The 14,088-nt window shown below is 39.2% G+C and overlaps 1 protein-coding gene across 1 annotated transcript in view; it reads left to right on the forward strand.

The window, feature by feature from the left end:
• Positions 1 to 556, forward strand: part of LOC149244713 (alpha-dioxygenase PIOX-like) — a 40,221-nt gene extending 39,665 nt beyond the window's left edge. Inside the window, exon 11 of the mRNA XM_089368052.1 lies at positions 70 to 556. Coding sequence (XP_089224178.1) covers positions 70 to 298 — 229 coding nt within the window. The 3' untranslated portion in view covers positions 299 to 556. The remainder of the gene's footprint in view (positions 1 to 69) is intronic.
• The last annotated feature ends 13,532 nt before the right edge of the window (positions 557 to 14,088 follow it).

Raw genomic sequence — 14,088 nt, forward strand, 5'->3', positions numbered from 1 at the left:
TAGAAAAATGATGGCTATACGTATATGTACAGTTTCTTATTGTGGGCATGTTGTATATTATTATTGCAGTCGATTGGAAGCAGATCGATTTTTCACCAGTGATTTTAACAAGGAAGTATATACAGAGAAAGGCCTGGAATGGGTAAACAAAAAGACAGAGAGTCTGAAAGACGTGTTGAATCGTCACTATCCAGAATTGGTGGAGAAATGGATGAGTTCATCCAGTGCGTTTTCTGTTTGGAGTGCCAACCCCGAGCCTATGAACCACACTCCTCTCTATTTTCGCATTCCTCATTAGGTTTTAAGAAAGCCTTGCCATGTTGTAATTTCATTAGTTGAATAAGTACAGCGATCAAATTCAAGCTATTTGTCTGTCGATTCCATCGATCAAGACCTTGAAATAGAAAATTTGATGTACGTTTCTGTAGGGCCTCGCTGATGAAAGTGATAAATGTTCTTACATTATCAATGTTTAACCCTTTGGAGTGATCAGACGATAAGATTATCACACATATTTATACTTGATTGACTTTTTTAATTATATTTTATTTAGTAATATCGTATTATATATTTCATCTCATATTTCTTTGTTAATATTATGTCCACATATTTCCTCATTTATTTTTATCGTTGTATTTTTTTTAAGAGTATATACCCTTTATCTTCTTTCGAAGGCTTTTTAAAAGAGAATTTACAATGTGCGGGAGAAATTAAATGCAAACATATTTTTGAGTATGACATTTGAGAAAAGTTATGTATTTTGAGGAATTTTTTTTAGGATCTAAAGTTAAAGTTAAGATAGATTTATGTTTATTATTTATTTTTAATAATAATATTTATTTTTATATAAAGTTGATATTTCTATTATTTTTAATTTTAACAAAAAAAAATTAATCTTGAAAGAGTATTTATGTTATATAATTATGTTTTCGTTCATAGCAAATACATCAAATATTACATAGCTAATTCATGAAAATTTTTCATTTTTTCTTTTTTTTCAATAGGAATACATGATTTTCTTGAAGAATTTATGGAGGAACAAAAAGAGGGAGTTTCTAGGTAAATACCTAACAAATTTCTCCAACAAGACACAAAATTTACAATGCTTAACTCTAATAGGAATTTTTCTAGTAGACTCATTCACCATTAGGAAATTATGTGGTTTGACCATCCATCTTTAATTCACCTATCATCAATTTACACCACCTCGTCTGTATTTTTGTTGAATTCTCTTAGGGCATGTAATATGCTTTGACGAGATACCTTCAATTTACACCTCGTCTTTATTTTTGTTGAAGTCTCTTAGGACATGGAATATGCTTTGATGAGATATATTCACCAATACTCCTGCTTCTTTTCATGATGCTTTTCATTGATTTCTCCTTGGGGATGGAGCCTGATGCAGGATTAATAGAGAATATCCCATAACTTTAAGTCTGTATATCTACTTTCCTTTGCCTAACAAAATTCCCTAGTAGAGACCGTATATATCTGCTTCATTATTTTCATATGACCAAGACCCCATAAGTACATGAACACTTTGTCCTCCTTGGGGGAGTACCCCTCCCCTTCTTTCCAACCCTAATTTTGACAAAACCTTAATACATATAGTTACATGGATTTTTTTACATGCTTTATATATATTTTGTAACTTAATTTTTTAATGTGATATGCACAACATTATTTATATAGAGAAAGATAGCCTAGAAAAGAATTTATTGTAAGTATTAATTTTTTATATTCTTATAAATAAAATTTAAATATGAGATTCTCAAATATATTTATTAATAATATAAATCATAATTTTAGAAGTATCATGAAGTATAGCTATTATATATATGTTTTACCAATATGAATTGTTATGAGTTTTTATGGATTTTCTTTTCCAAAAGAAAAAATATACTTTTTATATTTCTAGAATAGAAATAAAAAAGTACAATCTTTTAATCGCATAGCAACTCATTTGATTTCTTAGCTTACATTTTAACTTAGAATCCAAAATATGCTTCAATCATACATAAAGAAAAAGGGATAAATTGTCACTACAAACGAAATATTAAAGATATTAAATGATAACACTGATGATAAAACACCATTGAAAATTTATGAACAAGTACAAATGCCAAGATACAAAATTAAAGCTTTCATTGAGAGGAAATGTGCTAGAACATTATCCTCCCTATAATATTTAAGTATTTGAAGATCATCAAAGTGTCTTCTTTCATTTTCATGATTCCAACTAAATCATTATAAGATTGACCTTTCCATTTATAGTAGCGGTTGCAACACCCTCAAAAAATTTGACCTGCATCCAATTTTGGAGTCTTCCTTGGTTTTTCCTTGATGATTGCAAACACTCAGGCTCATCCCATGAGCTCGTGTCAAGTATTTACACCCTCTTTGCTTGACCATTCACCAGTCGTCTTTTAGCATGTTGGTTGCAATGTTATGCTTGTGGTCTTGCTCTGGCTATGTTGAATGTCTGTCTTCATGTGTACAAGTTGTGTTTTCTATATAAACATCTGTCGCACTCACACACGAAGTTATATGCGATGTCGTACAAGTGTCGTCACAGTCGTTCAATGATCTATCTCAAGTGTCGCACTTGTTGCTTGTACCCTTTAGTCATTCACACTAAGCATGTTGTGTTGTTGGTTTGAGGTGTCTTGTCATCGAGTAATGTTGAGTGTGTGTTTGGAAGGTCATGTATACACGAGTTCACTCACTCACAAACTTAACTGTTTTGCCAAAGATCTGTCGACTAGACCACCCTCCATCAGCCGAAACTCCATTGAGCTGCACTATGCAATCTCAACCCTCAGTCACCAAGCATCGTTGCCCAAAATTACGCAGAGCTTGAGGCTACCTCCCAGGAAGTCTGCACTATGCAATTATGGAATCACCTTGGTCAACTGTCACCCAGAACAAAGCAAAAGTTTCTCAAGAAGCTATTTCAATATGCGCTTCCCATAAGCCTACCCATCAAGCCTCCTGCTAGCCAACTGAAGAATTTGATTGGGAAGTGACCTTGGACTTCACTTCTTCCAAAAATTGTGTAGAAGTTGTCATGCTACCCGCTTGCACTGACTGAAGAAATTGCATAGAAAATAAGGAGAGGCACATGATGCCTCTTACTACACTATCTCTGGAAATTACACATTTTTCAGTCAGTCCCCCTATCGGCCTACCTACCACTCCTAAAAATTTGCACAATTTTCTTGGACAATCCACCAGCTACCCGGAAATATACTTTTTATATTTCTAGAATGGAAATAAAAAAGTGCATTCTTTTAATCGCATAGCAACTCATTTCATTTCTTAGCTTACATTTTAACTTAGGATCCAAAATATGCTTCAATCATACATAAAGAAAAAAGAATAAATTTTCACTACAAATGAAATATTAAAGAGATTAAATGAAAACACTGATGATAAAACACCATTGAAAATTTATGAACAAGTACAAATGCCAAGATACAAAATTAAAGCTTTCATTGAGAGAAAATGTGCTAGAACATTATCCTCCCTATAATATTGAAGGATTTGAAGATCATCAAAGTGTCTAATCTTCCGTTTTCATGATTCCAACTAAACCATTATGAGATTGACCTTTCCATTTGTAGTAGCGACTACAACACCCTAAATTTTTTTGACTTGCATCCAATTTCGGAGCCTTCCTTGTTTTTTCCTTGATGATTGCAAGCACTCGGTCTCATCCCATGAGCTCGTGTCAAGTATTTACACCCTCTTTGTTTGACCATTCACCAGTCATCTTTTAGCATGTTGGTTGCAATGTTATGCTCGTGGTCTTGTTCTGGCTATGTTCAATGTCTATCTTCATGTGTACAAGTTGTGTTTGCTATATAAATTTCTTTTGCACTCACACACAAAGTTATATGCAATTTCGTACAAGTGTCGTCATGGTCGTTCAATGATCTATCTCAAGTGTCACACTTGTCGCTTGTACCCTTTAGTCATTCACACTAAGCATGTTGTGTTGTTGGTTTGAGGTGTCTTTTCATCGAGTAATGTTGAGTGTGTGTTCGGAAGGTCATGTATACATGAGTTCACTCACTCACACACTTAACCGTTTTACCGAAGATCTGTCAACTGGACCACCCTCCATCAACTGAAACTCCACTGAGCTGCACTACGCAGTCTCAACCCTTAGTGACCAAGCATCATTGCCCAAAATTGTGGAGAGCTTGAGGCTACCTCCCAGGAAGTCTGCACTATGCAATTGTGGAATTAGCTTGGTCGACTATCGCCGAGAACAACGCATAAGTTTCCCAAGAAGTTAGCTCAATATGTGCTTCCCGTAAGCCTACCCATCAAGCCTCCTGCTAGCCAACTGAAGAATTTGATTGGGAAGTGACCTTGGGCTTCACTCCTCCCAAAAATTGTGTAGAAGTTGTCAACCTACCCGTTTGCACTGACTGAAGAAATTGCGCAGACACGACAGACAGGGACCCGTTGCCTCTCACTGCATTATCTCTGGAAATTGCGCTGTTTTTTCAGTCAGTCCCCTTGTCGGCCTACCTACCACTCCTCTTGAAAATTGCACAATTTTCTTGGATAGTCCACCAACTACCCAGAAATTGCGCAGACATGTCCTACATGACTGCCAACTAGCTCTGTGCAGTGCTAGCCAGAAAGCTACTGCACGCTGTTCCCGACCTCCTTTGAAAATTTGTGCAGTTTTCACTGCCAGTGCCTCTTGTTTCCTGCATTGCCTTCGTGGGAAAAATTGCACAATTCTGCCTCCCAGCTAAGCCAGATCCCATATATGTCACTATTGTCCCAACCTACTCAACCCAACCTCCTAGTGACCTCTACGCATTTTTTTCCCAACAGTTGCTCGAATCCTCACATTCCGACCTGAAATGTGCTCTGCATAGTTTCAGAGCCTTTTCCTCTCTCTCCGTCACCTGCACCCGAAAATGAAAGATGATGCATCGTGGTGGACTAGGGGATTTCTGGATTTGATGTCGTCTCATCATGATTGATTGTAGAAACAGGTACATGGATGAGACATGGCGCGATGACAAACGGGATGAACAAGGAGTGCATGCTAAGTAACATGTTCACGAACAGATGAACACATGAAGCATGCCAAGTACTAGCAAAGGGGATACATGCACATGCAACATCAAGCGAACACCAAGACCATCAAAGACTCCATACACATTATCATGCAGAGGTGAAGCTATGATACACTAAAAGCATGCTCATCATTCAATAGCACTGCAGCTCAACATGGACACCACCATTAGCATCAACATACCAGCACTGTCATGTTGAGCCATGTCATGAGTCATCCTGGCTACATCACTATTGTGGGCCATACTGCTATAATCAATGTAATGTAATGTGGAAGTCCAAGAGACCCACATACGAAGCTAAAGAGTCATTTTAGTTGAAGAGTCATGTAAGTCAAACAATCATGAGGGAAGTCAAAGAGTCACAAGGTTCAAGTTCACCCTTGACTACATATACCCCTCATTTGTACATGTAAAAGACTTTTCACCTTGGCTCCTCCCACATAGCCTTGAGATTCTATAGTCTTTTCTTTGAGGAGCGCGAAGTAGCTACAATGCCCTGCTATCGATGTTGTGATGTATGGTGTATGGATGTGTCTTGGAATTTTCTCTTAATTCAGAAGCCTGTTAATAGGCCAACACATTTTCACACATGTATTGTATTCGTTTGTAAGACTATTCTTTGGACACTTGTAATGCATGTTGCTTTAACCTGTACTAAGATAGTTGAACTATTTCAGTTGTTTTAGTGCATATGTTGTTGGAAATGTGTTGTATTAGTTATTAACATTGTCTCGCCCATGTGGACTACTCTGTCGAACACTCGACAGATTCATCCTTGTAAAATTGTTATAACCACCATCACACTCGTATGGACTATTCCACTAGGTGTTGTACGTGATATCAGTTCGCTTTGTGTTTGTGGTTGTCGCATCCGTGTGGACTACTCCACCAAAAGTTGCACATGTCCTGTTGTGTTGTGTGTCTCTAATTGAATTGGGACTATTCCCTTTCGACTTGAGACTCACTCTCACCCTCTCCCTCTGCAGTGAAATAACTTAGACACAAGTTACACTAAGCACTCAACAGGCACACGAACGTTGTTGTTTGAAGTCTAAGTATACCACTCTGATGTGCTAATAAGAAAGAGCTAAGGCATATATTTAAGATAATGGAAACCAGACCATCATACCAGATGAGACTCATACACCAAACAGTGTGAGGTATAGTTGGGACTTTATACCAAGGAGATCCCCTGAATGTTGGCAGGTCCAGCACTATCAACATTTTTGGAGCTAGAAGGAGGGTTGCGAGTTTTTTATGGCTAACTAATAAATAATCTGGTTAAGGAAGTAACTCGCATTCCCTCTCACCTACGCGCAACTCTGAAGTTGGTTACTCCTCACCTCCCATATGTGAATAGGAAATTTCGTATCAGCATGTCCACTCTATCCATCCTATCACCCGTCAGTTTGCCAAGGTAGTCGAATTGATTCCAGGAATACAAGATCTTCCATATGCATCAAAGAAGCCAAAGACCACTCCCATAGGATTTGTTGCTTCATCAGTTGAAGAAGTAGCTCTTTCCACTCTCGAAGGTCTGGAAGAAGCTATTGAGAATGGAGAGGAACCTCCAGTATTTTGACACGAAGAACAGGACACCCTCGTGATCTTGGGCTCAGTCTCTGGTATAAAAGGCAGAGGGGAAGGCAACAAAGGAGGTGGAGGCGGAGACAAACCAACTGACTCGGAGGTAGAACCATTAGATTCTGACGAAGAGGAGGAGGACGAAGAAGAAGAAGACATGGTTGACCAAAACTTGGAATGAATGACTTAGGGACCATTGGCTCTCCCAGGTGCTTTGCATAAGATGCCAAAGCGTTGGGAGAGGATGTTCACAAAGTATGACCCTGACATAATAGTGAAGGTAGAAGACCACTTGGACATCTTCTACATTGCATGCAGATTGTTTTGGTGTACCTTGGATGGTCGAGCAGCAGTATGGTATCACAGCCTTCCTATCAACTCCATCCAAAACTAGGTTATGCTCAAAAGAATGTTTTTGGAAACAAATGTTGATGACAAGACCCCTACCATGTTTCTCAAAGAGTTGGGTAGCCTCAAGATGGAGTCCAAGGAAAAAGTGAAAGACTTTAATCAGAGCTTTTTATGCATCTTGAATAAGTTTGCAGCAAACACAAAACCTCATGACTCCATCACTGTCAACTATTACACGTCTGCACTGCTAACTAGTATTGTGCATTTCATTAAGCGGGCTGCGAAACCAATGTTACTTAAAAATTGCAAAGAGATAGTTGTTGTGGAAAAGTACGTGGGTGCAATTGGAGTCATCAAGGATGATGAACCAGCAAAAGTCTCCAAAGATGCGAGCAGGAAGCCCCAGGATACTGCAAGTAAGGAGAAAGACAAGGAAGTAAGTGACATTGAAACCCTTACTTGTACCATCAAGAACATGACAACAGAGGTGTCTAAGCTAATGCAACGAATGATCGAGACATCTGCTAGCAGTCGGCCTCCCAAATAACAGAAGAGGAGCATATGATCAAGCAGCAATAGCTTCCCAGCTAAAACTACACAGAGCTCCAGCTGAGTGTTCCAAACGAAAATGTGCACAAACTCCAAGTTTTTCTCATTCCATGAAGATCGTTACTTGGAAGGGACTTGTCCAGAATGGAAATGAGTTTCAAACTCGGTGTGCAATAGTTTGACAAACATGGTAAACAATGTGCATTGTCAACCGAAAGACGAAGAAGATGAAGAAGATGTTATCTGATGATGCACCAGGTACTAGGCGGGTGATAAACATGTATCAATGCTTGAGCACAACACCGAAAACGAACACTGAGAGGCAACCCCCAAAGAAAAAGTCGATACAATCTCAGAAGTTAAGGGAATCCCCCCATTGTTGGGGATATGCAAGAAAAGTTGAAATTGTTGATGAGGAAGGTTGTTCCACCAGTCGTCCCAAAGAAGAAAGCTCAAAGGAAGCCCTCGAAGACATCTACATACAAGGGTACATCCATGAATAGTAAAATTCAAAACACTCCATCGGACAGTACAAACATGAGTCTAACCCCCGACACCTAGGTGAGTTTACCCACTCTTGACTACAATATTGTTGAAGATATGAATAAAACGTGTACAAACATCTCTTTGTTCCAGTTAGTTAAGCTCAAGGGTCAACGAGATATTTTTGGTGTACATTGGGGAAAACATCCACAGACAACACAATCTCTACCAACAATGGAGCAAGCACATCTCCATGTTCACTCACAACTGTTCTCAACACTCTTCGGATGGAAGAAGCAAACTCTGTTTGCCCTTCATTCTTTCTCTCATTTGAAATTTTGAACCACAATGTTCATAGTTGTTTAGTTGACTATGGCACATCAGCTAACATCATGTCACTCTCCATTTCCAAGAGGATCAATGCACAATGGAGCATGAAATTTACGCAGATCATCCAATTAGATCAAACATGTGTACCTTCCATTGGTGAACTTTGGGATGTGATTATATGATTATCTCATGACGATTGAGTTCACCAGTGCATCAACATTTTCTGTGGACATACTGGAAGCTTATGGCTTACTGATTAGCAGAGATTGGTCCAGCAAGTTGAATGAATACTTTGCCACAGGCTGGTCACACTCATGGTTTTCGTACCAGGGAAAAATCAATCAAATCTGGGTGTTATCTGATAGATACATGAAACATAGTGTCACTCCCACCAATGGTGAGAACGAACTGTTGGATTTCGCTGAACTCATGCTCAGAAACTACCTCTTGGAAACAGAACTGGGGTGTTATCTTGCACAGTCAGCTCCAACCGCACCAAACACAAAGTTGGGTCTCCTTCCTTGCCAAACTGATGGAAATGAAACATGTATAGTAAATTGTAACATTAGTATTAATAGCAGTAGCAGTAGCTATAGTAGTACTAGCGTATCAATCAGTCTGTGTCCAAATGAGTTGTGGACCATGTATTTTGATGCATCAAAGACATAGGATGGCTTTGGAGCCAAGTGTGTCTTGATAAACACAAAGCATAGGAAACACTTGATCTCAAGCCACTTGGAGTTTGAGGGCATGAACAACATTGTTGAATATGAAGCACTCATATTAGGCTTTCAATAAGCCATTAGCCTCAATGTTGTTGTGTTAAAAGTGGTAGGTGATTCTGAAATCGTGGTACGACAGGTACTTAGCACCATACACTATTTGTCACCTCATCTCAAAATTTATCAACAGGAGGTACGGCGATTGATCTCTAACTTCCAAGCTTTTAATATCATTGTTGTGCCAAGAATGCATAATGCAGTTGTCGTTGCCTTAGCTAAAGTAGCTGCTAAGATGGCACAGCTTCAGGATAGGTTTAATGTTGAAGTTTTGTATAAGCCTTCTATCCCTGATAGCATAACTAATTTACGCATTTTTTACGATGATCAAGAGATACTGCACTTCATGGCCAACACTGATGTCGTCAAGGATGCAACGATTGACAAAGAAGACCATGAGCAATCTCTGCAAGTCGCAGCTAATGACAAGAAAGGAAACCTCATCCCCAAGGGTGTGGTATCTCTCGAAAAGCTCTATGAATTTCAGAACTTCTTTCAAGGGCCAAGGAACAACAAAACCCATAGTTCCACCATGATGCACAAACAGATCAACTTGGGAATAGAACAAGATCTAAAGTTCATCAATCTCAGTACGTGTTGCACACCGCATGAATGACAAGCCTATGTTCGCTTGTTCAAGTAGTTTCGGGATGTGTTCGCATGGACATACGATGATCTGAAAACATATGACATGCAAATAATCCAACATGTGATTCCAATCAAAGAAGGGGTCAAGCCATTTCAGCAGAAGTTAAGGAAAGTACATCCATCACTTGAACCACTCATACACAAGGAACTAACTAATTTTTTGGATGCACGGATCATTTACAAAGTTCATCATTCCAAGTTTGTTTCTAACTTAGTTCCTATACGTAATAATTCCTGGGAGATCTGCATATGTGTTAATTTCTTAAATCTAAATCGTGCCTCGGACAAAGAAAACTCTTTGTGTCATCGATGGAACATATTTTACAGACGGTATCTAGAGCAGAAACGTTTTCCCTGCTCGATGGTTTATTGGGATACAACCAGGTTCTAGTAGTGGAACATGATTGACTAAAAACTACCTCCCGTACCAAGTGGGGTACATTCTCTTACAAAAGAATTCCATTTGGGCTTGTGAACGTAGACGCAGCCCTTCAGTGCACCATGGACATCGCCTTCTGTGGACTTATCAAACAAATGCGCCTGCACTTTACAACCCATACTTTAATAATGATTTATTTCTATACACCTTTGCCTCTGACAATTTTCTTGCTGCAGTACTCACTCAGAAGGATGAGATGAACAATGTGTTGAAAATAGCAACAAGAAATGCTAAAAATAGAAGTGTTAAAAATATAACTACTATAAATAGCAATTCGGGTACCAGTGTTGGACATAGCAATAAGGAATAAAAATTGGAAGTTCTAAAAATAGCATTTCTATAAATAACATTTCTGGTTAGATTCCAATTTTAGTTAGTCCCTGAACTAAAACTGAGAAGTAAAATTCGAATTTGATCTTAGCAGCTATTTGTAAAATAATTAATTAATTCATCTTGAGTTAATTAGTTGTAGAAAATCAAACATGAAGTCTATGTGGGGGCATGCAATAGTTTCTCCATTGATTGAGGAATTTATCCCTTAGTTAAAGAGATAAGGATGAGTTGTAATATTGAGTTGTAATTAGTTAGCTCAGTTAACTGAGTTAAGTCTAGTTAGACTAGTTCCAATAGTTTGCGGAATTAATTCTGAGTTCAGTTAGTTATTGCATGCATGCATGTAACTACTGCGCTTCAGATAACTGAATATTCTCTCATAAATAACTCATGCATGTCAGTTTAGTCAAATACCAAGTTGAGATCAGAGGAAGGGATAGTGTACTATCAGTTGGAGGATTTTTCCTATATAGAAATCTCATCCATGCAGAAGGAATTATCTCCTTCAGGATTGCATAGTTAGATTAGAGGTTAGCGAGTGTGTGAAGTGGCCAATTCACACAGGTGGAAGCACTAGACCCTAAGGAAAACTGTGCAAGGAAATAGGAAGCTTGGAGGGCAGAGGAGAAGGTTTGGAGAAGCCTTTGATATGAGTAGCATTGTTTGATTGCAGAGAGAGCAGGATAGCTTGTGAGTTGATTCTTTTTGTAACTTGAAGATATTTTCACTTGTATGACAATACAGAGATTGGGGCTTTAGGTTGAGGCTTTCCCTATTTTATTTCTTCTGTGTTATGTGTGATTGATTTCTCATTCTCAGTTATATGTGTTCTCATTGATCTTGCTCAATTCGATTAAGCTTCCACAAAGTTTGTTGTAGAAGTAGATCTTGTATTTTGCTTTAGTATATTGCATAATTTGTTGATCTACAGTGGGAATTTCTACATGGTATTAGACCAAAGGTGATAAAATCGAAGAATAGTATACAGGAAGGGAGAAGTTCGAAGTTTGAGGTTCCTGAATATAGAAATCGAGTTCTTATCACATCTCAATTTTACCAATGGCATTCAACAGTTTGAGGCTTGAGTATGCTCTTGATGACAGCTCGAATTATATAGCCTGGAAGGATCACATGGAAGCAGTATTAGAGGATAACGGTCTAAAGGACTTCATTGATCAAGAAGTCCCCAAGCCGACTGATGCTACAGAGTTGGCGGAATGGAAGAAATTTGTGGCTACAGAAAGGAGAATCCTCCTAGAGGGAGTTCAAGACCACATTGTCTCAAGCCTCCATGGGAAGGAGACATCCTTTTTGATGTGGAAAACATTGAAAGATCTATATCAGAACAGCAGCGATCAGAGGAAGTTGGCGCTGAAAGACAAGCTTTAGAAAATCAAGTGTGAAAAGGGTGACACGATCTCTACATATCTGAACAAGCTCACCACCTGCAGGGATGAGCTTGGAAGTGTAGGGATCATGACTGTTGATGATGACATGGTGATTCTTGCACTCCTCGGTCTTCCTAAGAGCTAGGATAGCTACCAAAACTTGGTAAATTGAAGAGAGAAACTACCAGATTGGGAATGACTTTGGTTAGATCTGATGTAGGAGGAGATAAGGAGAAGCACCAGAGATGGTTCTTCATCCAAGGAGGATGAAGAAAATTGTGCCTTAGTGAGTAAGGCAAAGAAAGGGAAGGAGAAGGATTCTCACCCCAAATCGAGTTCTTCCTATGGTGGGAAGAAGTTTGACAAATCAAAAGTGCGATGCTTTCATTGTCATGAGGTGGGATGATCTGGATTTAAATAGGAATGCAAAAAATCACAGGATAACCATAAACACAAAGATACAATGAAAATAATACTTCATTTCATTAATGTGAAATACTAAGATATGCTTACTAACAGAAAATGGAAATAAACAGCTAGGGCGATGGTAGCTTATCTCTGAGAAGATATGTGGTGGCTACATGCCACTGAACTATGTTACAATGAGGCTCGAAGGCATATTTATTGTTGAGAAACAATGGAAAACCCTAAACATCCAAAAACCTAACCCTAGAAGATGAAACGCCAAACTATGGGCCCCGTTTGGGTAAATTGGTACATCAACTTCCCAGGGTCGTAACTTTGGCATACGATCTCCGTTTGATGCGTACAATATCTCGTTAGAAATATCTATTTGAGAAATACAACTTTGGGAAGAGAAACATCGGTCCATCAACCCATTTTGCTCGCATTTTTCCAAAAAAATGCCGTTTATGGCCTCAAAATGGCTCCGGAAGTTTAGGACCCGAAAAACTGCTAAAAATAGTAAACTGTGCTACAATTAAGGAAACTTAAAAGCTGAAAGAAACAATGGTGGGGGTTAGAGTGGACTTGGAAAGTGGCCATCAATATCCACCTTGATCATTCCTCCCCCCTTAGGAAGCAATGATCCCCATTGCGTTGAGTTCCTCCATGAGATGGGGAAACTTCTGTTGAACTTGGTCCCTGGTGAGCCAATTGCCCTGGTGAAGGAGTTGGCTTACTTTGACAACTCGATACAGTTGGATGTTCTAATGGTGAGTGTGCTTGATCTGTGTGTCCATTATCTGATCAGTTTCAGCTTGTTCCATGCAATCTGGATTTAATTCTGTGGGTGTGAGCTGTTCTGCAATGTTGGATGTGTCTAGTAATGGGGGAAAGTATGGCCGAAGGGGGTCCACATTGAACACTGGGTGCAGGCCAAGGAATGGGGGAATGCTAAGCTCAAATGCATTGTCTCCCACAGCCTTGGTAATGCTGTAAGGACCATATCGAAGTGGTCTAAGTTTCTGATAGGCTCCGGTAAGGCATTCCTTTTGCAAATGCAACCAGACTTTGTCGCCCACCTGAAACTTGTGTGGCACCCGATGTTGATCATGTCGTTGCTTGTACTTGGCATTTGATTTCTCCAAAATTTCATGGACTTGCTGGCAAATATGTTGGATGTGCTCAATGAAGCTATTTGCCTTATCTGTTTCAGACTGGACATGAGCCGAATCTATGTGAGTAGCTGCAATGGCATGGCCACATCAATGGGACATAGTGGTTGGAATCCCAAGCCCATGTCAAAAGGGCTGTGGCCAGTCGAGCTGTGGAGAGCTCGGTTGTAGTTGTGCTGAACATAGGGAAGGCTCTCATCCCATGTGCATGGATTCTTTGAGTTGTACATGTGCAGAATGTGTATAATCATCCTATTGACAACCTCTGTCTAGCCATTAGTTTGAGGATAGAAGGCTGTGGACTTAGTGAGTTTGGTGTCCAGCATCGACCAGAGACTGGACCAAAATGTACTAAGGAACCTGCTATCCCGATCTAAGATGATAGACTATGGGATCCCAAAGTGCACCCACACTCGTTCAAAGAAGAGTTTAGCAGTGGCTTCTGCTGTGATATTCTTCTTGCATGCCGCCATAATGGCCATCTTCGAGAACCTGTCGATGACCACAAAAACACAGTCATTTCCA

The sequence above is a fragment of the Pinus tabuliformis genome, chromosome 8 (assembly GCF_031772625.1).
Source record: "Pinus tabuliformis cultivar Carrire ecotype Pingquan chromosome 8, CPIR1, whole genome shotgun sequence".
Classification (NCBI taxonomy): Eukaryota; Viridiplantae; Streptophyta; class Pinopsida; order Pinales; family Pinaceae; genus Pinus; species Pinus tabuliformis.